At 36.4% G+C, this 24,882-nt stretch overlaps 5 protein-coding genes across 8 annotated transcripts; 3 read left to right on the top strand and 2 right to left on the bottom strand.

The window, feature by feature from the left end:
* The first annotated feature begins 97 nt into the window (after window positions 1–97).
* On the top strand, window positions 98–775 carry LOC143919761 (uncharacterized). The gene is made up of 2 exons (XM_077442267.1): window positions 98–333; window positions 487–775. Exons 1-2 carry the CDS (start codon window positions 188–190, stop codon window positions 653–655), a joined length of 315 nt encoding a protein of 104 aa, XP_077298393.1. The 5' UTR covers window positions 98–187; the 3' UTR covers window positions 656–775.
* Window positions 487–5,364, top strand: mus312 (mutagen-sensitive 312). Its single transcript, XM_077442263.1, has 5 exons — window positions 487–739; window positions 1,203–3,931; window positions 4,002–4,336; window positions 4,403–4,555; window positions 4,629–5,364. The coding sequence occupies exons 1-5, from the start codon at window positions 696–698 to the stop codon at window positions 4,713–4,715; spliced, it is 3,348 nt and encodes a 1,115-aa protein (XP_077298389.1). The 5' UTR covers window positions 487–695; the 3' UTR covers window positions 4,716–5,364.
* On the bottom strand, window positions 4,816–11,002 carry Mtap (Methylthioadenosine phosphorylase). 4 transcript variants are annotated; one of them, XR_013261269.1, is made up of 7 exons: window positions 10,839–11,002; window positions 7,101–7,414; window positions 6,779–7,034; window positions 5,517–5,726; window positions 5,369–5,414; window positions 5,140–5,255; window positions 4,822–5,068 (listed from the first exon to the last, which is right to left on the bottom strand). XR_013261269.1 is itself a non-coding variant. In XM_077442264.1 (5 exons), exons 1-5 carry the CDS (start codon window positions 10,854–10,856, stop codon window positions 5,220–5,222), a joined length of 834 nt encoding a protein of 277 aa, XP_077298390.1. In that variant the 5' UTR covers window positions 10,857–11,002; the 3' UTR covers window positions 4,824–5,219. The 4 variants fall into 4 exon arrangements, 2 of the variants coding, with proteins under 2 accessions (XP_077298390.1, XP_077298391.1); XR_013261268.1 differs by lacking the exon at window positions 5,369–5,414 and having other exon boundaries at window positions 4,816–5,068; XM_077442264.1 differs by lacking the exon at window positions 5,369–5,414 and having other exon boundaries at window positions 4,824–5,255.
* On the bottom strand, window positions 7,969–9,638 carry Coa7 (Cytochrome c oxidase assembly factor 7). Its single transcript, XM_077442266.1, has one exon. The coding sequence runs from the start codon at window positions 9,448–9,450 to the stop codon at window positions 8,713–8,715; it is 738 nt and encodes a 245-aa protein (XP_077298392.1). The 5' UTR covers window positions 9,451–9,638; the 3' UTR covers window positions 7,969–8,712.
* Window positions 11,003–16,037: 5,035 nt separating the features above from the next.
* simj (transcriptional repressor p66-beta simjang) lies at window positions 16,038–24,596 on the top strand. The gene is made up of 21 exons (XM_077443346.1): window positions 16,038–16,075; window positions 17,725–17,806; window positions 17,900–18,017; window positions 18,071–18,091; window positions 18,133–18,192; window positions 18,481–18,626; window positions 20,045–20,197; window positions 20,257–20,374; window positions 20,529–20,601; window positions 20,703–20,784; window positions 21,339–21,437; window positions 22,123–22,241; window positions 22,349–22,476; window positions 22,544–22,686; window positions 22,769–22,840; window positions 22,910–23,037; window positions 23,111–23,164; window positions 23,855–23,973; window positions 24,047–24,187; window positions 24,265–24,369; window positions 24,446–24,596. The coding sequence occupies exons 1-21, from the start codon at window positions 16,038–16,040 to the stop codon at window positions 24,580–24,582; spliced, it is 2,136 nt and encodes a 711-aa protein (XP_077299472.1). The 3' UTR covers window positions 24,583–24,596.
* Window positions 24,597–24,882: the final 286 nt, after the last annotated feature.

Below are 24,882 nucleotides of genomic sequence, written 5' to 3'. Positions count from 1 at the left end.
CAATGCGTATATATATATATATATATATATATATATATATATATATATATATATATATATATATATATATATATACATTCGGGAGAACATGGTCGTAGTTGTTGTTGTCTAGTTTAGCTCGCGATCTGCTGTTGACAGTCAGTTGCTATAACCTTAAATTGGTCTCTGTGCAGGGATCGGAGTTGGAATGTCAGGAATTGGAGTCCCCCAAGGCCCTCCTGGATGTCGTCCACGTAAGCCACGCTCCATGCGTGGTACTCCATTGGGGAAATTAGCTACGAAGCATGGACTTGTTTTTATTGCTGTGAGCACCGCAGTGGGCGCATTTTTACAGTCAGTATACCACACTGTCAAATTTCATATGATGATAAATTAATAAGTACATTACCATCCATATAAGTATAATTTAATACTAGCACTTGAGTACTATTGTTACAATTAATGTACATCTCACATTAAACATAAATTAACTTATGTATTTTTTAGGTTTTCAGATTATGCAGAGAAAGTGCGACTATCGTTTGAGCCATTCTACGAATCCGACGAAGATGCAATGAGTCGTATTACTATGGGAGCTATGATATATCATCCTCCGAGTGAACTACTTAAAAAGAGAATGGCATTGGATGAGTATGCTATTTCTCCCTCGAAATAATCGTCTTCTATGAACAAGCCTCTACAATGTTTATACTAAAATGTCAAAATTAAAATTGAAAAAGGCAGAATCTACAGAACTAAGGTTAATGTTTTAAGAATCATGCAAATGTTATTTATTTTTTAAAATAATCTGTAATGTTGTTATTCTGAAAGATTTTGATTAATCACATTTGTTTTTCCTTCAGTTATTTTATGTAAGATAAATATTAACTTAGAATAGTCTATTGATGTATTCAAATATTCTTTTAATAAAGATTTTGAAAAGTTATTAATTATTTACTTAATATTGCAATTTCCAAACTATGTGATATTACATGTGTACTGATTTTCCCATCAAAAATATGGTTTTCTATTTGAATTCATTAATTTAATTCAATTATTCTATTCATTGCATAGTATTAAAGCTATTTTAGTAACCCTATTATTGAATTTTATACTATTGGATATGGTTAATCAAATATTTCAGATATTATTACTAATCCTATATACTTCTAAATAAGGTAAAATTTTTATACATTTTCGAATTAAAAATCTTATTTCAACAGGTCTAAAAATAAAACTGATGAAAGTCACTTAAATTGTGATACAAAGCAGTCGAATTTTTTTACAAATATTGACTCAAATGTTAATTTAGAAAATCGATCACTACAATGTCATATTATTAATAACGGCGGTGAACAGACGAGTAAGTACTTCAAACGTGACATACAAGCAATAAGATGTGACGATTTGGACGAAAGTGACAATTTTGTGTCGCGTAAAATTACCAAAAAGCTAACATCAGCACCATGTAAAAGTACCAAAAAAAGAAAAAAATGTCTGAAAAATCAACGTGACATAAGATCTATGACCAAAAACTCCAATGATCTTTTGAAATACACCCAAGATTTTAAAACAGTGTGTAACAAAGGCGGTGTAGATGTTGATCCTGAACAGTTACAATTAGCAATTGCTTTGTCGCAATCTTTGCAAGATTATGAACAGAATACGAATTTAACATGTGCAACTGCTAAAGAAAAAGAAAATATTGAAACTACATTTGGTAATACTACGAGTCAAGAGTTTCGTGAGGATAAAGTAACAAAAATTAAGAAAACATTAGAACAATTTGGCTTTAAAATTAAATCGTCTGTATGTTTAGAACATACGACCACAGCCAAAAGACCACCGAGAAAACTTAAACGATCGAACTATCCTCTGATAAGCAAATCTGTTGAACATAAACGTCAGATTATTACTGACAAAATTTCAGAAATTTTGTTTGAAACTAACTCTTGCATTCAAGACATAGACAATACAATCGAAAAACAAACGGGATATTTCTCAAAATGTCGTTTGAATTACAAATGTATAATAAATAATCCTCTAGTGTTCTATGTACCGAGTTTATTTACACCGACGGAATCTAAAATTGGATGTTTGCTCAAAGATTGGTCTGAAATACCGGGAAGAGAAAAAAGCCCAGAAAAAGAACTTAATCAATTGGATTTCAAAGAGAGTGTTTTGTTTGAAAATCACTTTGATATATTACTTAGTGGGTCTGTGAAAAAAATTGTTCACACTATGGAGGAATTAACATCTCTACCATCTAAAAGCTTTACAAAATCAGATTTAGATGATTCTATTAAGTGCAATAATATGGAAATGTCCACTGTCATATTTGACGATAATAGCTTTAGCCTTGGCGATGTTACAGATAAAAACATAAATTCGAAGTCTGAAAAATCTGCAAATATATCCCACACAACTGAAACAACATTACCCTTACAATTGGAAAAAGCTAAAAATTACACTTCTTCAAATACAAAATGTGAAAGTTTAGTGAAAAATGATAACAATGATGCTAATAGATGCTTGTCACCAGATATATTTAACGATGATAGCTTTTACGATAAAAAAGTAGATTCAGAACATGAAAACGATGATATTTCTGATGACGAGTTGCCCAATGTTTATTTAAGTCAACCACATGTATTGAAAAAATTTGATCTCTTAAAAAATAATCTATTTAATCTTGATACGACGCGTGTGAATGATTGCTCTGATGTAATATTGATCGAGGATGAACTTCCGACTGTAAATAATTCATCTAACAATTTTATTAATAAAGAAATAAACGACACCAATACTTCGTCAAATATTTGTCTTAAAAATAAAAATTCTACATTTATTTCTGTCAATGTCGATGATGACGATGATGATTTGTACGTTAATGGAAATGGAATTGTACATTACGAATCTTATCATGATATATCCATGATTAAATCTGATATTGAATCTCCTCAGAAGTCACTGTGCTCTGGATCTTACAACTCTGGAAATAATTTCATAGATACTCAAAGCCCAAGTCAATCAGGCACTATAAATAAGTCTATTGATGATAGGGAAATAGATCTGACTCAATCATCTAATGAAGAAAATGTTGAAGATCCGATAGAAAATGTTGCCAGTTGCAGTTTAAATCAGTTATGCACTTCTAATAAGTCTATCGATGATTCAAAAATAGATTTGACTCAATCATACTACGAAGGAAAGGTTGCTAGTTTTAAGAAAGTCGAAATCTCACAAGAAAGCGAATTAATTATGTCGAAAGAACATTCCTTTGAAGCTAGTACTGAATGCGATGATGTATTTGTTTTATCAGATGACGAACTTGACTATTCTGTCAATGCTACGCTCAGAAAGTGCAAATCATCTTCAAAGTTTTCAGAATTCATCAACGACAGCATTCCAGATATTATGGAGGAAGGACCTGAAATCTCTTTAGTAACTCACATACCCGATGTCGAGCTGGTATCGGAACAGAGCAATAATATAACACTTGTTCAAAATGATTTAAGCACTCAATCATTGCATCGTTCTGTTTCGTTTGATACTGGTAAAAGTATAGCAGTAGAAACACAAAAGCGGTTTTCGAAATTGTACAGAAGTTCTATATTAGATCCCATCACTTCGAGTGATCTCATCGACATTGATAACTATTGCACTCATCGCGATTCCAATGCTAACGATGACGGTGACAAAAATGACGATTGTTCAGTCACGAGAAGCAGCCTTCCAGATGTACACTTACCGGGAATCAAATTGGCAAAAAATAATACTGAAACAGAGCCGACACAACGAGCTGTATCACCAAAAAAAACTCCAAGCCATAATAAATATTTTATGAAGACAAAAAATATTTCCCCTATGGCTGATTATAAGTCAATGAATTCTCCTAGTATGCTCAAAGAATTGTCTAAATACGGGTTAAAACCACTCAAACGGAAAAGAGGTATGCTTTTATTATTATTTTTATTAAATTTTCGTCTTAACTACATAAATATTTTTTCGTTTTAATACAGCTATTCAAATACTGGAACATATTTATGAACAAACTCACCCATTGGTAGATGCTAGTGAATTGACAAATAAGTTAAAAAGGCGTAAATTGAATGATGCTTTAGTTAAAAGTATAGAGCATGATCGTTCTATCAATGAAGAATGCCATAATGAACAAGTGAAACTTAATATCAGTGAAGAAAAAGATGATGAAAGACATCCTAATCTGAAAGAAAATATCAATTTACAAGATCAAGACCATTTTATTGATATTTATAAAAAAAATTGTGATAAAATATCCATTAAAGAAATGAGTTGCGATGATGATTTGATATTTCAAAGTAAAGAAATGTCAAAGGTGATTTATTGTTTATTGAGAGTTGTAATTAATTCAATGGGTATTATATTTAGGCATTATTTACAGGTACAAGGATGTCGAGTGCCACTTCATATAGTTTTTCATAATTATTTATCTTCGAGGACTATGTTGAGAGATGCCATATTGAAGTATGAACCTGTAGATATCGAACGGATTCATTGTGATTTGAAAAATATTGGTTTTAGATTTAAACCAAAGGTAAATGACGGATCTATTTATAGTATTAAAATATGTAAAACGCATAGGATAAATCGAAACAAACTAATTTTAGGACCTTATGGACTTTTTTGATAGAAAGTGTATTACTATTAAAACAAACACGAAGAATGCAGCACCCAAAAGACGTAAAAAACAATAGTGACCTTTAAACAATTATGTGCACTGACTATGAGTGATAATAAAACAATTTTTAATATATTACACAACAGTGTTATCGAATGTGTTAATCAAACAATTTTAATGTGCTACTTTGAACAGTGATAAACTTTATTTAATTTTTATTTTCGTATAATTTTAGCGCTTTTAATATAATTGTGAACATTATTTACATGAAGATTTTTGCAATTATGTGTGTATAAATTTTGTTATTTGGTTTATAAATTACATATTATATAAATATAATACATCTATGTTTTTGTAAACTACATCTGAGGTGCTTATCTCAGGTGTGGTGATATTTGATTCGTACAGCCTCTTCACTGGCACTGATTTCTGTCACACAAGTAATTATTTTAGTATGCTGTTGTGCTTTATTGAATTAAAAATAAAACAGCCGACATTACCTGAGTAATGACTATAAATTATACAGGAAATGTGAGAAGAAAAAGGGAGATGACTGGGCGCCCTCTCGTACTGAAAATTCTCAAATTGGAGAACTTTGTAACCAAGGAAACACCACCTAGTTTCCAATTAAAAAAAATCATTGGTTTTATATATATATATTTTTAATGAAAAATAATGCGAATGTAACACAAGAAAATAAAATGAAATAAAAATTCCAATTTGATTAACTTCAAGTCTTCAAATTTAACTACATAATGCCAGATTGCACGAGATCCTGTGAATAAATAATGTTTTTAAATATTTTTATCCAATTCTAGAGCTTTTACTTTGGCTTTGTATACGGATAATAAACTAAATATGAAATATATGAATATACCTGTGCCTCTTTGATGGTATCGTCCCATTTTTCAGCAGCTATGGTAGACACGGCTTCGACGAATATCAATTTAACTTTCTCCACGTTTTTCTTAAACATTTCCAAAACGTCGGCAACATTGACTTTGTTTCCGCAGTCTCTCCAACAATCATAATCCGTAGCAACGGCTACTGCAGCATACAAGAGACCAGCTTCTTTAGCCAACACCACCTAAATCATAAATACTTGAGATTGTACCTATGTACATACATAACTAGAGACACGTATTTTGGGCATCTATTTTTGTCAATTTTAGCATTTTCATTTTGCATTTTAGCGTTTTAGGGCATTAAAAATGTTCAATTTTAGCATATATTTTTATGAAGAGTTTAATTTTAAATAATACAAAATTTCGATGAATTTTAATAAAATTTATATACATATATACAATTTAAAGACAAAACAACAATTAAAAAATAATAGAAAAATTCAAAAATGTTTTGGAATTAAAATTACAATGAAAAAAACATGAATATAAAAATACAAAGACAAAAATATGAATATAAAAATATAATACCAATTAAAATTTATTAAAACTGAACATGGAGCATATTTCTATAGATTATTTTTTGAGATTCGTGCGACGATGGGTAACAATTATATTGTATTTCCTAAAATACCTTTCAGCATCCACACTTTTGACAGGACACCAAATAGATTTTAGAGCTGCACAAACAAACTCTTCATATTTAATTATTGTTGCCATCAATAATAGCAATATATCTGGCGTGGATTCACTTTTTACATTCTCTAAAAAAAGTGCTGATATCCTTCCAAACATTGAGCCTGTGTTAATACATTAAACAAAATTGTTTCTTTAACATTAATATTAGATTTTGTACCTGCCACAGATGACTCAATGTTTGGAGGAATAGATTTGTCTCATTTAGTCTTGAGTACGAGTCTAGTTTTAAGACGCTTTTTTGAGCAGCCTTTTGGATACACAGCTCCAATTGTCTTCTTTTGTTTACAGTAGTAGACAAAAGCAGTTGCTTGGTTTCGACAGGAAAAACACCGTCTATGGTAAACTGCAAGCTCTGTTTTATCCCCTCAATTTCTTCACATAATAAATGGGCAAAGGGATAGGAAAACCATTCTAAATTGTCTTAATTTTATTCAAATTTCACTTTTGTTTTTTATTTTAGCATTAATAACAAAATGCTCAAAATACGTGTCTCTATACATAACCCATTAAAATCTTGTAAACATTATAATAAATTTACCTCCGGTACTAATGTCATATTGACGATATCAGCACCCCAACTCCTGAACAGATTGCTTTCAGCTTTGGTGGAAAACCTCGGACCTTGTATAGTCACACAAGTACCACCGTCAACACACTTCAATCCAACAGTAGTGGCAGCTTTTATCACAGCTTGCCGTGTGCGTTGACAAAACACGGGCTCCATCGGAATGTGGCAAATGCCTGCAGGGGATTCTTTACCTCCATCGTAAAATGTAAGCTCCCGTCCGTGTGTTCTGGAAACAATGAATCGATCAACGTAATTCTAGGATTGCATAGATATAGTTGTGTCACTAGGTTACCTATCAATGAAGTTATCCAGGATGACAAAACTTCCAGGTGGTATGCCTTCCTTGAGGGATCCGCATGCTGTAGATACTAAAACATGCGTACATCCGAGACTCTTGAGTGCCCAGATGTTAGCTCTGTAATTAACATGATGAGGAGCGATGTTGTGTTTGCGGCCATGTCTTGCTAGAAGAGCGCAGGGCACATTGTTGATTGTGCCCTCGATGATTGTATCCGATGGGGAACCAAACGGTGTCTCAACGGTCGTTTCTTTTTTATTTTGCAGAATTTCCGGGTCGTCTAATCCTGTGCCGCCAATAATACCAATCTGGAAATGATGATATTATTTTGATTACAAGTTATACTTTTTAGTAATATTAATAGAACATTAAGGACAGTGTTTTGTACCTGACCTTTTGTACGTTGATAACCTTTTATGCTAGTTACGAACTTTATAACAGGTACATTTAATAGAACTGTGCATATGATATGTATATAAAATAGTAATTTCTTATTATTTGTGATTATCTGGTTTAGATACATACAAGACTTATAAATACGTAATCGTTTATTGACTAAAATACAATATGTTGTATATATGTATATGAATGATATCCTTACAATGTGATTTATTTAATATGAGTATTTGCGCTGTAATGTTTATCTTTCATGATCATAATTTCAAAAGTATCGGTTTTGATCGTACTACTTCAAAGAAAATGATGATACTTATCCGAGGAACGAAGTTCTACAAAAGGCTTAAATATTTTTATACAACTTAACATGTATTTTTAAAGGTAGATTTTTCCGTTCACCTTAGCAAGTGCTACTCTCATGTCATTTTCGTAACAAAGTCTGTTCCTTTTCTTCATTTTTATGTCCAGCATCCTCGAAAAGGATTGCTCGCAAAGATATGTTGTAACAAACGGTATGAAAATCTCCAGAGCTTTTTTAGCAATAACAGGGTACGTTACCATTTGTTGACACCAAATCGTTGTTGTTCTGAAGAGTTGCTGTTGAACCTGGCTCTGCTGAATTTCAGCTGAACCCCCAAGACTGACACACCGAACCCCTGGGCTTCGATCGAACCCAGGTTAAGAACTAATGCCTTAATACATCAATGTACGCTACGTGGACTCTTTTCGGGCAAAGTTTATATTTTGGTTGTGTACCTTTTTATTTTTCGACTAATAAAGGACGAATACCAGTCAAGAAATTGATATTGTTCTCGCATCTTTTGAAAATAAATGACTGCAATAAATAATTATGGTATATTAAAACCGGCTATGCCCGTTGTTATTGATTTATTTTATTACAATACATATTATACATATATTGAAAACCTGTATCGACTGCATCAATAGATAATAAATACTCCAATAGGATAATATTGGAATAAAAATTAACTATGCCCCAAATAGCCAGAACGGTGTACACTACTAAATAGTTTAGTTTGTATAGAACAAAATTTTGCTTTCAACAATTACTTCAGAATGTTAAAATATACAATTTAGTAATGAAAGGAATCAAAAAATAAAACACATTAAAGCTAGTTTACAATTTAATACAACAAACAAAGTAACAACTTATAATATAAAAAATGAACTCTTCCAAGTACAAATCACATTAACTAATTCCTTGTTGGAAATCCACTCCTTTTTTTTCAATTTCAGATTGCATTCTAAGCGTTAAATTCTTAAATTCCTTTGCCAGTTCTTCATTCTTTTCAACACCGTCTCCTCTAGTATACATCTGACTAACATTGGCGCATGCGTATATATTATTCAACTCGCAAGCTTTCTTAGCTAAGGTGAACGCTTCTTTCATGTTCCTCTCTAACAGATATTCACCGACGGGTGGATGTCCATGTGGAAGAGGCTTAGCATCGGGACTCGGTGGCTTTCTGACACCGGCCAAGTACATGGACGACAGGTGGTAACAGGCCAAGTCGTTATTGTACTCGCAGCCTTTCTTGAAGCACTCGGCTGCCTTGAGCGGGTCTTTGGCTATGGCATCGGAAGCGGTGAGAAGTATCCCTTGGTTGAAGCAAGACGAGGCATCTTTCAGCTCGCAGGCCTTCTCGAAGTACTTGTAAGACTCTGGTAAGTCTGCCTTGTCGAGACCTTTCCCAACAGATAGGTAGCCCCCGTACTTGCGACAGGATAGGGGGAAATTTCTCACGTCGCAGTTTTCTTTGTATACAACGCCTGCCTTCGTAAAGTCCTTGCCGATGGCATCAATATAATCACCTAGCAAATGGCATACTTCTGGCTTCTTCTCGCGATAGCATCCAAATTGGTATTCGGTATTGAGATTATCTAGATACTGTTTCACGTCTTCTTCATTTTTGAAATTGAAGTTCATGGTGCAGCTCCAGCTTCGACAACCGGCGTCAAGATCGTCGTGACGTAACGTGCGCACGTGCGATCGCACAATCTATTGCGCAATCGAGCTGTCACTGTAAAAATAGTTGCCATTTCCCAAATAAGGGAAAATGAAGGGTTTGGTGATTACTAGTCAAATGTGAACCAGTCGCTCTAGATCGGTCATACGTGATCACCCGTCACACTAAAACTGGTCACGAGAAAACTGGTCACACCCGAAAATTAGTCATGAAAAAACTGGTCACACCCAAAAATTCGACCAAGTTTTAATTTTTGGGTGTGACCAGTTTTTTCGTGACCAATTATCGGGTGTGACCAGTTTTAGTGTGACGGGTGATCACGTGTGACCGATCTAGAGCGAACGGTTCACATTTGACTAGTAATCACCGAACCATGAATTTTAACTATTTATTTTAATATTTTTTTCAGTAATAGAAAGGAAATCCTATTCAACAATTTGTTTCGTAGGATAAACGAGTTTTACAAATATTTTTCAAAGCAAGACAAATAACAACACAAAATATATTTGGGAGTTAACATTTGTTTTTTCTGATAAAAATCAGCGTGTTCTGAAGAATTTCAATATTCTATTTTTGTTGGTTTAGTATTTTAATTAAAATTCATAATATGTAATGCATTAAACAACGTGGATAGTCTCGTTTAAATTTAGGGGGGGCGGTTACCCCTCCCCCCCCCAAATGACGCCCCTGAATGGTCGGTAAAATGATAGCTTTAAATACTTTATGATTTAAATCAATTTCAAAAAGGTGATATCAGTTCGCAGTACTGTATTCTACTAGGCCCAGAACTTTTTCTGAACGCAAACAGGAAAAAAAAATTAAATTGTGGATTGAATATAGAAGACGAGAATGAGTGGCGAAAATAAAAAGCGATTGAAAAGACATTATTGATGAACATGATAAAAAATTTGAATAGTTCACTATATAAATCTAAAATGTTTATACATATGTGGTTAGATTTCGAATTTAAATTTATAACTTTTGTGAAAGCAACTATGTAATAGATTAAACAATAATTCACCCATATTATACATCAGATATGCCTTCAAGAAATTCAAAAAAAATATTTTAATTAAAAATGTTATATGGTTATTTTAAAATAAATAAACTGTGTTTGCAATTTAGCACTGGCTCAATTGTGCGACAAAAAGTACTTGATTGGACACTTCCTCATTGAATTGCAACAACGAATTAGGAAGACATATCGGCGAGCGGAAAAAAGTTTCGTGTGGCAACACCAGATTGGGCAAACATAAAACTGTGCAATCTAGAATTTACCGGCGACGTTTAGTCGCAATCTTAATTTTGGCATCGCAGTAAAAATACTAAATAAAAATATTTTAATTACTTTAACGGTTACAGCCATGTTGCAGTAGGTTATAACTGGTCCACGAACGCAACCTCCTATTCGAACAGATGACAAGCAACTGATAAACACGCACGCCGCGAGACGAAGTCTGACACTGAACCCATTCCTGCAAAAACTGCAATCCCCGACATTCTGCGAAAGGTTCTTTTCCGATAAAATAAATTAAATTGGATCAAAAGACTCGGCTATAAATTCAAATGATTTTCAGTTCCAAAAACAATAATTCAGTTTGACTTAATTCTCAAATTATTATCAATACTTTTAATTCGATATGTACAGAATCTCGGAAAGGCAGAGTAAACTTATTACAGGCCACCAGTATTTTCAAATATTGTAAAAAGCAAAACATTAAATATAAGGTTTTGCGAAATATTTTTCGAAATGAAGAAAAGTGGACTTACGACAATTTAAAATATAACGGCTCGTATGTTTAAATTAGTTAGAGCATTGTGTACCTAAAGTAGTGCTTTTACTTCTAATCAAGACTATATGATTAATTTTTTAATACAAAAATAGTCACATGTATTTTTTAATACAAAAAAAGTCATAATATTTTTTTTTCAATATTTATTTATTATCCTTTAGCCCCCCTTTACACGGGCAGGATGGATTAGATCGGCACCGTACCTGTGCCGGTCTGTTTTGTGCACAAAGTTTTTGTCATGGATGTTTTGTTTTATGCCCGTTTTTCACTAACGTGAAAAACGACCTTTATGGTCGTTTTTGAAATTTGAAAAAAAGTTGAAAGAAATTTACATAATCTAAGATAATTCTAGAACCCGTTCTTCATAATTGGCTCCATTCTGCGACAAAAAATTGTGCGTAAGAAACAGTGCAGCTGCGATTGGTTGTGTTGGCGATATTTGTCGGTACTCGGCCAACGCGAAGAGCAGGCGTCAATCGACCGACAGTTTATTCTATTTTTACAAGCTTTTTTTATTAGTTTTTTTTAAATAGACTAGAAAATTGGTGCAAATTAATAATCTAATTTTAATTCATCATTATGTAAAATATACAAAAAGCCTGTGTTCTCGATCACGGAACATCTGGCACTCGAGTTATCGTTAGTACAATATTTCGCATGGCTTTCGATTGATGTAGCTTTTGGGTGCCAGAAGTTCCGTGATCGAGATTTTAGTGACTTGCGCGAGATCGCTTTTTGCGAAATAATCACCGGAACCCAGTTTATCACGGGTCCACCTTACGGCACAGACTTCGAGTTGATGAAGACTCGAAAAATGAACTCGTATCATAGCATTAAGATTAGGAGTGGGGGTAGACGGTTTACAAGACGGTTATCCTGGTAGCGATTCACATTTGGGATGTAAGCCGTTTACCGTTGTCGTTTTGAGGTCGAAGCGCATACAGGTTGAGGCGACCTCAAGGTGAATCGACCTATAGGGCGGGTTGAAGATCACGTCGGAGTCACCAGTTATAGGGTGAGTTAAAGGTTTCGGCCTATGGAAATTCAGTTGTATTTTGAAGAGGATCTTTATTACTCGATTGATACAGGTGTATTTGTATGTATAGCGAATTAGGTAGGTGATTCGCTGGAACGAGCCAGGTCGAGTTCCTTAAGCTCTTGTTGCTTGAGCAACGTGTAACTGGGCTGGTGAGATCGAGTTCTGGAAGATTCCAACGGGGTTGAGGTCTTCCTTTGTGTTCTATGTTTGATGCGTAGTTGCTTAGCTCTATGGAGGATGAACGAATGAGACGACTGGCATGTTAATGCACGTGTTTATTATATGACAGCTGAAGACAGAGTGAGTAGCAGCTGTCCGAACCCAGCCGGGTTGGTCCCCACTCGCAGGAAGGCAACCAAACTCGACCATGTCGTATAAGCGAGCCGCCACATCACTCCCCCCCCAGCATCAGCGATACCAAAATTACAAAGAAACAAATTTTACAAAAGAAAAAAAAATTGTTGTTACACAAGGAGAAAAAATTATTACGTGGGGAGAAAAAAAAATGTTGACGTGGGTCATCCGCTGTGTACATAGGTGTACCGCCCTGAATGGTCGGTAGATTCGAGGGCGGTGACGTCGCGAGCAGGACGGTGGGTGGTCCGATGGTCGCGCGATGCGATGCTGCGGCGGCGGCGCTCTTCCGAGGCTGATGTCGGTTGGTGGGGCGGCGGGGGCGGCAGGGGCATCGATGTGGTTGATGATACTCCGAGCTGGACTGTGAGTCGTTGTGGCTCGTGGAGGTGTTGTAGCGCTACCGCCCGTCTCGGCGTGACGACGCTCGTGGGGACGGACGGGGCCTTGATGATGATGATGATGATGATGATGGTGCTGAGGTGGTGTATGTCTTGTGGTGCTGGATGACCGTTCTATGTGTAGTGGATCGCGCATGACTCCACATTCAGCTGTCAAGATCGTCGTCTCATTCGCTCCCCCATTTTTTAAGAGCACCTGTCGTCGACGTTGTGGCTGGACGTCGGTAGGTAGGTAGGTAGCCGTGTCTGCTCGTTTATTGTCACCCGCGGGCCGCGACGCGTGTTGATGGCGATGGGGGCGCGGCGGGTAGCTGGTAGCGGGTAGCCTGGCTCGGCGAGGCAGGGATGAGCGGCATGTTGAAATTGATCGAGGCTGCGTGGCTCGATGTCGGGGGTCACCAGTATGGAGGATGAACGAATGAGACGACTGGCATGTTAATGCACGTGTTTATTATATGACAGCTGAAGACAGAGTGAGTAGCAGCTGTCCGAACCCAGCCGGGTTGGTCCCCACTCGCAGGAAGGCAACCAAACTCGACCATGTCGTATAAGCGAGCCGCCACAGCTCCTTGGGATTTCCCGTGTACTCGTGATTACGTATCTGGAGCGAGTCGAATCGCCTTTATGGGTGTAGGCGGGGTACGATGTGTTGACCGTATCCCGGCCTAACGAAACACTGTTGTGTGGTTCAAAGATGGGGTCACCAATGTAGGCGGGGTAGCGATGTGTTGACAGCGCTGTTGGATGATCAGAAGGTTGCGTAGATCACGTCGGATTAGTACCAATGTAGGCGGGTTACATGTGTGTTGACCGTATCCCGGCCTAACGAAACACTGTTGTGCTAGTTTTATAAAGTTTTATTGTTTGCCTATGGTTGTACAAAGGTATGGTATTTGTGGGCAAAAGTATGTCGTTCAGCGGTCTCTGGATATGGTAGAGTGTCGCTGGCTCAGCATTCAGCTATGTACGGAAGGTCTCTGGATACGGCAGTGTGTTGCTGGCTCGTCCGGCTGGTTGATCTTCCAAGTCCGCGTAGTGTAGTGGTGGCTGGTCAGGAGCTGTATGTTGACTGGTCTGCTGCTGTGTGTCGACGCTTGCTGCTGTGGGTCGACTGGCGTTGTTTGGGTTGTACCTCCTTTTATAGTGTTTCTGGAATCGCCTGACCGATGGTGGTGGTTTGTTGATGCGTAAGAAAGGAATGCACTGTTGTCGAGGCGTAGAATTTTCTGGAACGCTTGATGGAAGTGGTTATTGATGCGTACGAGAGGAATTTGCTTTCGTCGAGGCGTAGTATTTTCTGGAATGCTTGATGCTGTTCCGCTCGATGTATTTTGTTGTTGCGGAATATTCTCGAAGGTTTCGATGACGATGACGACGACGAGATTCCTACATGGGTAAGCTGGACGAAGTATTTCGGCCACGGCTGACTTTCGTGTACGAGAACAGGACGCGATGATGTTGTGGCGGCTCGCTATACGACATGGTCGAGTTTGGTCACCTTCCTGCGAGTGGAGACCAATTCGACTGTGTTCAGAGTAGCTACCCCACTCTGCCTTCAGCCGTCATAAATAAAGCACGTGCATCAACATGTCAGTCGTCTCATTCTTTCATCCCCATATATGTATAATACATAGATCCGCCCTCACGGTTTATACTGGTCTCCCTTTTGGCGCATGCAAAATACATGGCGCATGCACACTTTTCTCTCAGTAGGTTAGTAGCTTCTAAGTAGGAAAGGTCGATTGCGGAGATCTTGTCGATAGATATGCGGAGATCTTTTCATCTTTTCGTCACTAACTGAGGGGTGCGGGGGGTTTAACTAGCGGGGAAGTGAAAAAAAAACGCCGACCGCTGCGTCGTAGGGAAAAAAACCTTTTTTTCCCCCCGCTAGTTAAACCCCCCGCACCTCTCAGTTAGTGGCGACAAGATCTCAAACGAAATGTGTATGTAATGCCATATCTAGGTTATTCTAGATCTATGTTCATCCCCCATAATGTCATTTGTACAGATTAAGTTCGATGAGGGAAATAGGTGATATCGTCGACCTAGTTTCGTATGGTACAAGCCGTGCTATATCCCTACAGACCTAAAGACGAATCCTTCCACACATGCTGCTATCTGTGTCAACATGGGTCGCCTCACGGTAGACCTCTCCGGAATTCCGGAGCGTCTGTAGCCCCCTTGAGAGATTCATGGGAGGAGCTGAGGAAACCGTCTACCCCCACTTCTAATCTTAATGCTTTTGTGCGATTTTATTTTTCGAGTCTTCATCAACGTAGAGTTTATGCCGAAAGGCCTACCGGTTTATCACATCGCAATGAATGAATGAAGCGCATTTAGTCATGGTCGTTGTTTGCGGCGTTGGGTCAGTGTTGTGGTTGGCGGCGGGTGGCAGGGGCTGCGACTGGCGACTGCCGACTGCCGAGTGCGGCAGCGCTTGACGCTCGACGCTCGACGCTCGACGCTCAACGCTCAACGTTCGGCGCTCGAACTCGCCAGCGACCCGAGGGGGCGCACGGGGGCGGAGCCCTACACTCGCCCACTCGCTCACTCGCCAGCCGACCGCCTCATCACCCGACCTCCCCTCGCGCGTCGCAACAAGCGACCAGTGAGTACTCGCCCACCTCTCCCACCCCCACCCCACCCCACCCACCCCACTCACCCCACTCACCCCACTCACCCCACTCACCCACCCATTCTTTGAACGCACCCCTCCCATCACTCGTTTGCGGGACTCCCTCTAGATTGGGTTCATAATGCCAGTGATGCACGATCGATACTAATGAACGCCGACACCTGTCCACTCCCCCACCCCCACCCCCACCCCCTCCCACTCCCACTCCCACTTTTGTCTTGCGTTTGCATCCCTCTCCCGTCCATAACCTAACAAACGGTGTTGCCGTTGTTTTTGCCCCCTAATAATAATCCTCGTGTGTTGATGTTTCAGATCTGATTGAAAGATGGATATCGACGAGTCAGTAGTCGATCTCAGTGTGAGGTAATTATTATCTTTCATATCGAATACATTTTTTGGTACGTTTTGTCATGCGTCTAGACATTGGGATTCAAACTGTCATTTTGCATTTGTTTTTTTTTTTACTATATATGTATTTGAATTTTGAATTACTAATTAAGAGTGACGACAGTACTCGGTGTGTGCATATTTGAGACACTGTGTTTCTATCTTTGTCTTTTTCTCATGTTTGGTTCAAATTGAGGACGGTCTTGATATTTGACAAATCTGCTATGCTAAGTGTATACATTTTATTAGTTACATGTATCTAATATATAATTTCGAAAGAGACTTTGTATGTATGTAAGGTTTGGGTGGTAGAATCTGTGAAAAAAACAAGTGAATATTAATAAAATAAAACTATTTAAATAAATTCAATAAAATGTTTACGATTAGATTAGCCATGTTTAAGCCATATTACAAATGCTGAGCGAAGCCGGGTAAAACCACTAGTGTATTTATAAAAAACAAATTTCGAAAGAAAAATAGTTTAAGTAAAAGTCAATGATTTAAATCAGCTCACTACATATTTATATATGCGGCACCTGTAGTACTCTGGAGATATTCGAAAATTAGAAAAATGGGGAAAAAGATTTAATTGGGAATTTTTAAAAGGCTTGTATTTAAATGGTCAGTTACTAATTCCTCTTTCCGGTCAGTAAATTAAATAATTTGTCGGAAATATATCAAAATGGTCAGTTACTTATTCTCTGGACAGTAAATTAAATAATTTGTCAGAAATATATCAAAATGGTCAGTTAATCTTATAAATGGTCTGCATCCATTGGTCAGTATGTTTGTGTTTAGTCATAAATCAAATGATCTTTAACTAATTTAAATGATCAGTAATTTATATAAAAGGGTTAGCATTTAAATAAAATAGTTAGTAATATATCGAAAACCAATCCTTGTAAACGTGGTGAAATAAAAAAAACTAGCCAAATAAACGCACAATAGTCAAAAAAATTCGCTGGATGATTGATTATAAGTATTTTAAAACAATTAAAATCAAAATCAATAGAAAAAAATCTGACTATTTTTTCCAATGCTCACTTTAATCTTTTGAATACTGATCAACGCCGATCGGTGTTTTACCTACAATTCTATGAGTCTGAAATACGCCGATAGACGTTATTTTTGTGTATGTAAAAAATAAACAAGAATACTACCCGCAAAGTCTGTCCAGTTAGCATTGAAAAAAAAAATGCATTGAATATGGGTCGTGTAATCCGTGTCAATGTTTATAAAGACTGGTTTAAACCGGAATTTCTGAATTCATAACCATATCAGAAATTCCTGTTGGAAATCCCTAACTGCTTAGAATTTTAGATTGTGCCTTGGCATTTAGATTGTGAACATTACATTTTAACAACAATGAAGAAGATGGAACTAGTTTTCAGCGTGTCGGGCATAATTCAACAGAAACAATATCAACACTCAAAGGGTTAAGCACAGTAATACTTCGAAAATTTTGTATTCAAGATAACACAGTAGACTTTGAATTAAACACTGAATAATCTAAAAAACTAAAAATTGCTCATTTTTCCAAACGAGGACGAACGGACAAAAATCATTCTCATATTCTGAATTCACCGGGCCAAACTTATTAAGGATTTATAATTTTTTTTGTTCAGGTCTTTTCCTCCTGAGTTAAGTGAGCTGCGAGCGCTAACAGCAAGCGGTCTTACCATCACCCCAGCTCATCCACCGCTACAAGTAATTCTCACCAATATTGTTATAATATGACTTTTTTATATTTTGTATTATCACGACTACGTAATGATGTAGAAATTAAATATGTGTTGGCAGGGTGGCAGGAGAGTATTACGTCCTCGGACGGACCAAAGAAGCTATGCAGAATCTCCGGATATTGTTTTGTTGCCGGCGAAGCCACCTCCGCCCAAACCCGGTAATATGTTGTTCATTCGTATTATTTGCGGTATTTTTTCGTACTGTTTATTATTTAATTGTGGAATTCAGCTCACGAGCGTTTAGTTTTCGGTTAATTTTTATAAAGTTTTGAATTTATTTTTGTTTTCAAGGTGTGCCGAAAAAATGTGATCCAACTGTGGATGTCAATAAATTTAATCTCATGTGGACAGGTATTGGTCCTCGAAATTGAAATTAATTTTATTTATCATCTTGCATTATAGTGTCTCGGATCTTCTATATATGCTTGTTTATCCATTTTATGCTATTTTCACAAACCTACATGATATATAGTATATATATAACTTTCTTAAGTAGACATTGTTAAAAGTACAATTTAGTTATGTCATTTCGAAATACATTCTAATGAGAGCTTTTTTTTTATCTTGCGACTGAATTTCTCTATTTTTTTTCTATTTGAATGCTAATTTAATTGTTTTTTTTTTTGCATTTGTGCATAGGCGATCAAATGTCATATACACGGGATACTCAGAAAAAAAATGACATTACAATTACTCAACCGCAAAATGTTGATAAAATGGATACTGATGAGTTTTCCTCTGATAATGAAACTGAGACCACCAATCAACCGGGTTTGCCATTGAAGGTATAGTTTATTTATTTATTTATTTTATTTTACATATATACCAGAAAGGCCTTACAGGTAAATCCCAATGCGCCTTCCTGGCCAATTACAAATACAAATGCAGCATTTTTTTATTATAAGTCGTTGAATTGCGAGACACTGAAAAAACTCGCAAATTAACGAGATATCTATGAATTGTACATAAATTTTTATTGTACATCCATCAAATTTCAAATAGTGGTGACATAGTAGGTAGGAAGGATTTTTTAGCCAATTTTTTTTTCTGGGAACCGTTTCAACAATGAAATCAGAGAAAATTGGCAAACTCTGATAGGAAACGATCAACCTGGAGTCACAAATCCAGGTCTGACCAACAGCATACTCTGAAAAATTCATTTTCATTCAGGGATAGAACCCGGCACCTTCTTGACGGTAAGCAGAAGCTTAACGTCCGAGCTATTGATGATTTAAATAATTCATGTGATCATTATTTATAAAATATAATAGCGTTATTCCGTGTGTGTTTGCGATAATGCTCGCCGTGGTATTAGGTAAAGCGAAAAGAAATAGCGTTTTTGTTTAATACTGACAAAAAATTTATTTCCAAAAATATTTATTGAGATAAGTAATTCTCATTTTTATTAATAATATCTTTCCATAATTTGGCTATCTTTTCGATGCCTCTTTTACTAAAATTTGATTCCTATGATTTAAAAAAGGCATCTAGGTGTTTTCGGACATCGTTTTCGGAGAAGAATTTTTTATATCGAAGCAAATGTAATATACTTTGAAATAAATGATAATCCGATGGTGCAAAGGTTCTATTTATCAACCCTAGTAACAATTATTCTTAAAAATGGACCGGTTTCATACCTACTCAGCAACAAAGAACAAATGGTCACTCGTTGATCTACGGCCAACTGACTGCGTCCAATCGTGCAGAACCCGAACTCTTTGTCTGTTATGTTTTTTCCCAAGCATTTCAAAATGATCCTTTACAGTTGACCAGGGACAGCCTATGTCTTGAGATAATTCCTTAATCGTTTTACGCAGATTTAATTCCACTAGTGATTTCAGCACTTCGTTGTTGATTTTTTCAGGTCTTCCTGATTTCGGCTTATTTTTTAAATTCATTTTTTTTATTTTCTATGGGTGAAAATAAAAAAAATGAAATGAAAACCGTAACAGGATAAATGGAGCTTTAAAATAATACCAATATTAACGTACTTATTCAACGGCAACCAAAAGCAAATTGACTTCAAAAGAGCGTACAAAAAACCGTCATTTCTTAGGACTGACACGTTTCTTTTAATTTTTTAAAATTTAATAACTTAATATGCCAAAACTCATGCGATGATATTTCATCGGGTACAACACTAGTGTATAGCAACTACAAGTAGCTTTTTCAATTCAATCAATACCGATTTATTTTCTCGCAGGAGCTATCATCGGCTGAAATTTGGGAACGAGAACGTCGATTGAGAAAGTTACGAGAAGAGTTGCGTGCCGAGGAAACCAAACTGGTTCTGCTGAAGAAATTGCGTCAATCTCAACAACAAGCTCCCGTCAGTCATTCATCTTCTAAAAATAAAGTAATTTATATTGGACATGTTCCATACATCACATTGAAATTGCTTTTTATTGTTTGAAGGAAGCCTTACCCTTGAGCACTAAAGGCCTCCCACCGAATGTCACCGTTACTGCGGCGACTGTTGGGGGTCCGGCTCCGCCTCCAGCTCATTGTCATCGTCCGTCTGCGACTCCACCAGCTCACAAGGTATTGAATCAACTTCCGTTGCTCGTTACGTTTCAAGTTACATTAAAATTTCTTCAATAATTGCAATTGTTTATAATAGAACAATGCATCTTCTAACGATCGTTCTGGAATTCAGAGAGTTTTGGGTGGTCTACCCAGCGTGGGATCTTCTCGCTCGGCTAGTTTACCCGGCGGCGCGACACTCACACCCGGAGGCTATACTCACAAGCATCAGGTTAAGTAGTTTTTTAGCCTTATTTATTTTTGAGGTATTATCACCGTTTAATTAACTAACATGGAATATTTTAGAATTCTCAAGGATCTGGCGGCGGCCGCAACAGTGACTTACCTTCACCGACTGTTTCTATTACACCGTCTGTTACTATTACTCCTACGACTGTACCACCGAGTCACATCAATAAGGTATATATTTCACGTGGATTTGTTCAGTATGATTGGAACGATTTGATATTTGATGTACATAATTATTAGACTAGGAAAATGTTCTTGAACCATATGATTGGATTAAGCTTGTATCGGTTTGTAACGATTACATATTTTTGAAAATTATAGCTACGATGGTTCTTAGTCGTTATAAAAAGAGAGAGAGATATTTTTATCAAATAATCGAGCATAGCTTAAAAAATTTGTTAATATTTCACATGCAGCCTTCTGAAGGAATTCCTACAGCTGCCGCTGTTAGTATTTCTCCAGCTCAGTGTTCGGAACAGGTGAGGTAAACTTGAGTGACAATTAGGAAGGTAGTCGACTTGAATGTAGTGTGTGTTTTAGTCGTCGAGTATTTTTACTTATTCATTCTTGTAAATGATTTAAAAAAAAAAACAACAGCCAAGTTCTAAAAAATTTAAGCGGAAAGTTTGCTAGACGTATAAGATGGATCGATCCAATAGAGTTATTTGATCTGAAGTTTTAGAATTATAAAATTGTTTTGTTATGATTTTGTGTCAATTTTTCAGCAGAGTTCTCGAAGAGAAGAGGAAGGGCAGACTCCTGCTCAGCGTCAAGCTGCTGCTAAACTTGCGTTGCGTAAACAATTGGAGAAAACATTACTACAGGTTGTTTTATTTGTTATATTATAATCTTATATATATAAAAAAACAAAGACTGATGTTTTTGTGTAATTCGTTTCTGATTGGCTGTCGTTAAATATTCATTTTTTTCGATTCAAATAAAATTCTCTATTCGTCGATTGTTTGCAGAAATAAATTTAATTTTTATTTGCAGATATAAATTTATTAAAAAGTATTATTTATTAACCCTTTGAATGCTGATCAACGCCGATCGGTGTTTTGCCAACAATTCCATGAGTCTGAAATACGCCGATAGGCGTTATTTTATGTAAAAAATAAATAAGAACACTACCCATTAAGACTTTCCAGTTAGCATTGAAAAAAATGCATTGAACATGGTTCGTGTAATCTGTGTCAATGTTTATAAAGATAGAGAGTGTAAACATACCTTTACAAAACTCGAAATCCTCAGCAGTAGTTATCTAGGTTAGTGATCGAGGGTTTGTTTGGATTAGCTACAATTTTTATACTTGCTTTCTATTGGATTTCTAAATAATCCTGATTGGAAATGTTGGCGAAATTTTCAGAATGGCGGAAAAGACGTCAGCATTCAAAGGTTTAAACCGTTATTTGCAGAAATTAATTTAATAAAATTAGTAGTCGGTATTCATAACCGTATATGATACATTTTTACGTAATGGATTTTAATGTTCGATTATAATGTTTTTAGATTCCACCACCTAAGCCTCCTCCCCCAGAGATGAATTTCATTCCGAATCCTAGCAATACTGACTTTGTCTATTTAGTGGGATTGGAACACGTCGTTGATTTTATTACGATCAAAGATAAGTAAGTAAAATGTGTGGATTCATTCAAAAAATAAATACCGTCTCTCACATCAATGCAGGTTTTACTTTATAAATCACCATTTTTGTTTGATCGTTTTGGTCGCTCAGGAGTTCCGCGGTTGGCGCTCCGTTCAATTGCGCTCAGTGTGGTACAGATTTTACTCCCGTGTGGAAATGGGAAAAGCCTCCGTCGCGCAAGGGTCAATCGTCCAACGCCACCTTCCACAATCTAACCGGTAATTTTATAATGTGTTCGACGTATGGTATCCCAATGCAGTGTCTCAATTGTCGAATGTGATCTAGGTAAAGAGGGTCGTGTTGTGTGCGAGCAGTGCGTCACGTCGAATGTGAAGAAGGCTCTCAAGGCCGAGCACACCAATCGTCTGAAGACTGCTTTCGTGAAGGCTCTGCAACAGGAACAAGAAATCGAACAACGTCTTGCGCAGGTAAATGTCGGGTGATGTTTTGGTAGTGTGGTAGTATTCTTTAGGATTTTGTTAAATCTCTTATACACATATCCACTTGCAGGTGTCGTCTCCGTCTCCAACTCCTGCTGTGGTTGAGCCGACACCTCAAGTTACGATCAAACAAGCAACTCCAGTAAGATATATACTTTTTTGCCAGTTGACTTTTGATAGTTTATTATTAAAATTATATTTTATTCAACAGTCATCGAGAGCGCCGACTGCCAGTATAACGGCTACTCCCGTATCAGCTCCGGAATCTCTTATCGTTTCCCGTCATACATCAAGATCTACACCTAAGCCCGTGCAGGCTCATCATCAACCACCACCGAGGTATATAATAAACAAGAGTTTGAATTTAATTAAATCAAGGTAAATTTAAATTGATGATAATGTTTTGTTGTAGACATAGTTCACGACATGAAAACCATGATCATAGGAACTCTCAGCACGATGTTAGGTTAGTTCTTTTTTTTGAATATTTAATAAGAGAATAATTTAAACGTCCATTTTATAAAATAAATGTGCATTTAAAAAGAAATTTAAAAAAAATTTGTGCATTAAAAAAAGTTTCTGTATATTACAAAAAATTTGTGTGCATTTCTAAATGATGGATACAGATTGCATTAGAAAGTTTGGTTTGATCATTGAAAAAAATATTTGCTACTTAAAAAGTGGATGAAATGTGCATTAAAATGATAGATGAACTTTATCGTCAACGTCGCAAATACCAAAATATAAATCGACGTTTGCTTAAGTTTTATTTATTTATGGTTTGGTTAGGTTACGTTAAGTTAGGGTTGGTTTACATGTCACTAGTAAGGTTATAATGTCACTAGTGAGAAACAAAAGTCAATAGCTTTTGATAGTTGACAATTGTCAATAGCGGAAGACTGCAACGTTGCCACTTTTTGTATCCATTCTAATGCTAAAATCTATTTTTTCGAATGATCGTTTCATATTTTTTAATGGTCACTTTATAATGCAAAAAAAAATTATTCGATGCACAATACGAGATTGTTTAATGCACCGAAAATAATGCAAATTTTTAATGCATAAATATTTTTTTTAAGATAGTATTTTTCTCAATGTACAGTTAAATCGTACCCATTTAATAATGTTTTTTTATTAATGTTTTCATATGCTTTAGAACCCATTCCAATAGCTTACACATGACAGCTTCTCCATCGGATAGGGAATCAGCTGTATCTTTGACATCTCGAGGTGACTCTCAACTAAACAACATGACGAGAGAGCGTGGAAAATCAGGTATTTTGAAGATTTTTTTTATTGGAATTTTGTGTCAATATTAATAATTAATTTAATTTTTGAATGATTTTAGGCCACAGTTCTAGTTCGAGTAAGTCTAGAGATTCTGTTACAACACAACAGCAACAGCAAATTTTGGCGCAGTTGGCAGCTGGTGGTTTCGATCATCACAGTGCAGCAGCTTTGCAAGCCTTGCAGCATCAAATCATAAGAGGTAGATGATTTGTTTTTTTGTTTCAATTAAGCAATGAATATATGTAAGTGTGTGTAAATTTTGCTTTGTTTTTTTAGGTTTTACTGCCGGAGGTGTCAATCCCGCAGCGCTGATGCAGTTCTCACCTTTATTAGCTTATCCATACCAAATCGCAATGGCACAAGCTGCCGGATTGAGTAAGTGTACGGAATTGTTATTTTTTTTTTTTTCAGATCATTCCTTCCTCGACAATGCTCTTATGAACTGTTGTTTTTTCAGCATCAACTAAAGGGAGCGGAGTATCAATGTCAGAACTTCAACGAGCTGCGGAACTTCAGAGGCAATATCTGTTGGATATGCTGCCGCCCGGTTCGCTGCCGTCTCACACCCCAAGACCGCCGTGGAATAACAACTAAAGATAATCGTTGTAGTGCACCATCGTAGGTTTTCAATTTTATATGCTGCAAGTCATTTTCATCTTACATAATAAAGTTCATTTATAAAATTTGGTATAATGGTGAAAAATTTTTTTTAAGTCGGTGCTGTATTGACTAGTGTCGATTGTGGGTTCTTTTTAATGAGGTTTAATCAAAAGATTAGTTGACGGCACCAGTCAAAAGATTTTTTTTTAAATATATTGCTTGATAGTTGCATCGTGGCTGTAAAATAGCTGTGTCCATTAGAAGTGCATATACGTTTGATGGTGTTTTCAACTT

This window comes from Arctopsyche grandis, chromosome 12 (genome assembly GCF_051622035.1).
Source record: "Arctopsyche grandis isolate Sample6627 chromosome 12, ASM5162203v2, whole genome shotgun sequence".
Classification (NCBI taxonomy): Eukaryota; Metazoa; Arthropoda; class Insecta; order Trichoptera; family Hydropsychidae; genus Arctopsyche; species Arctopsyche grandis.
This window is presented reverse-complemented; position numbering and strand designations above follow the sequence as displayed.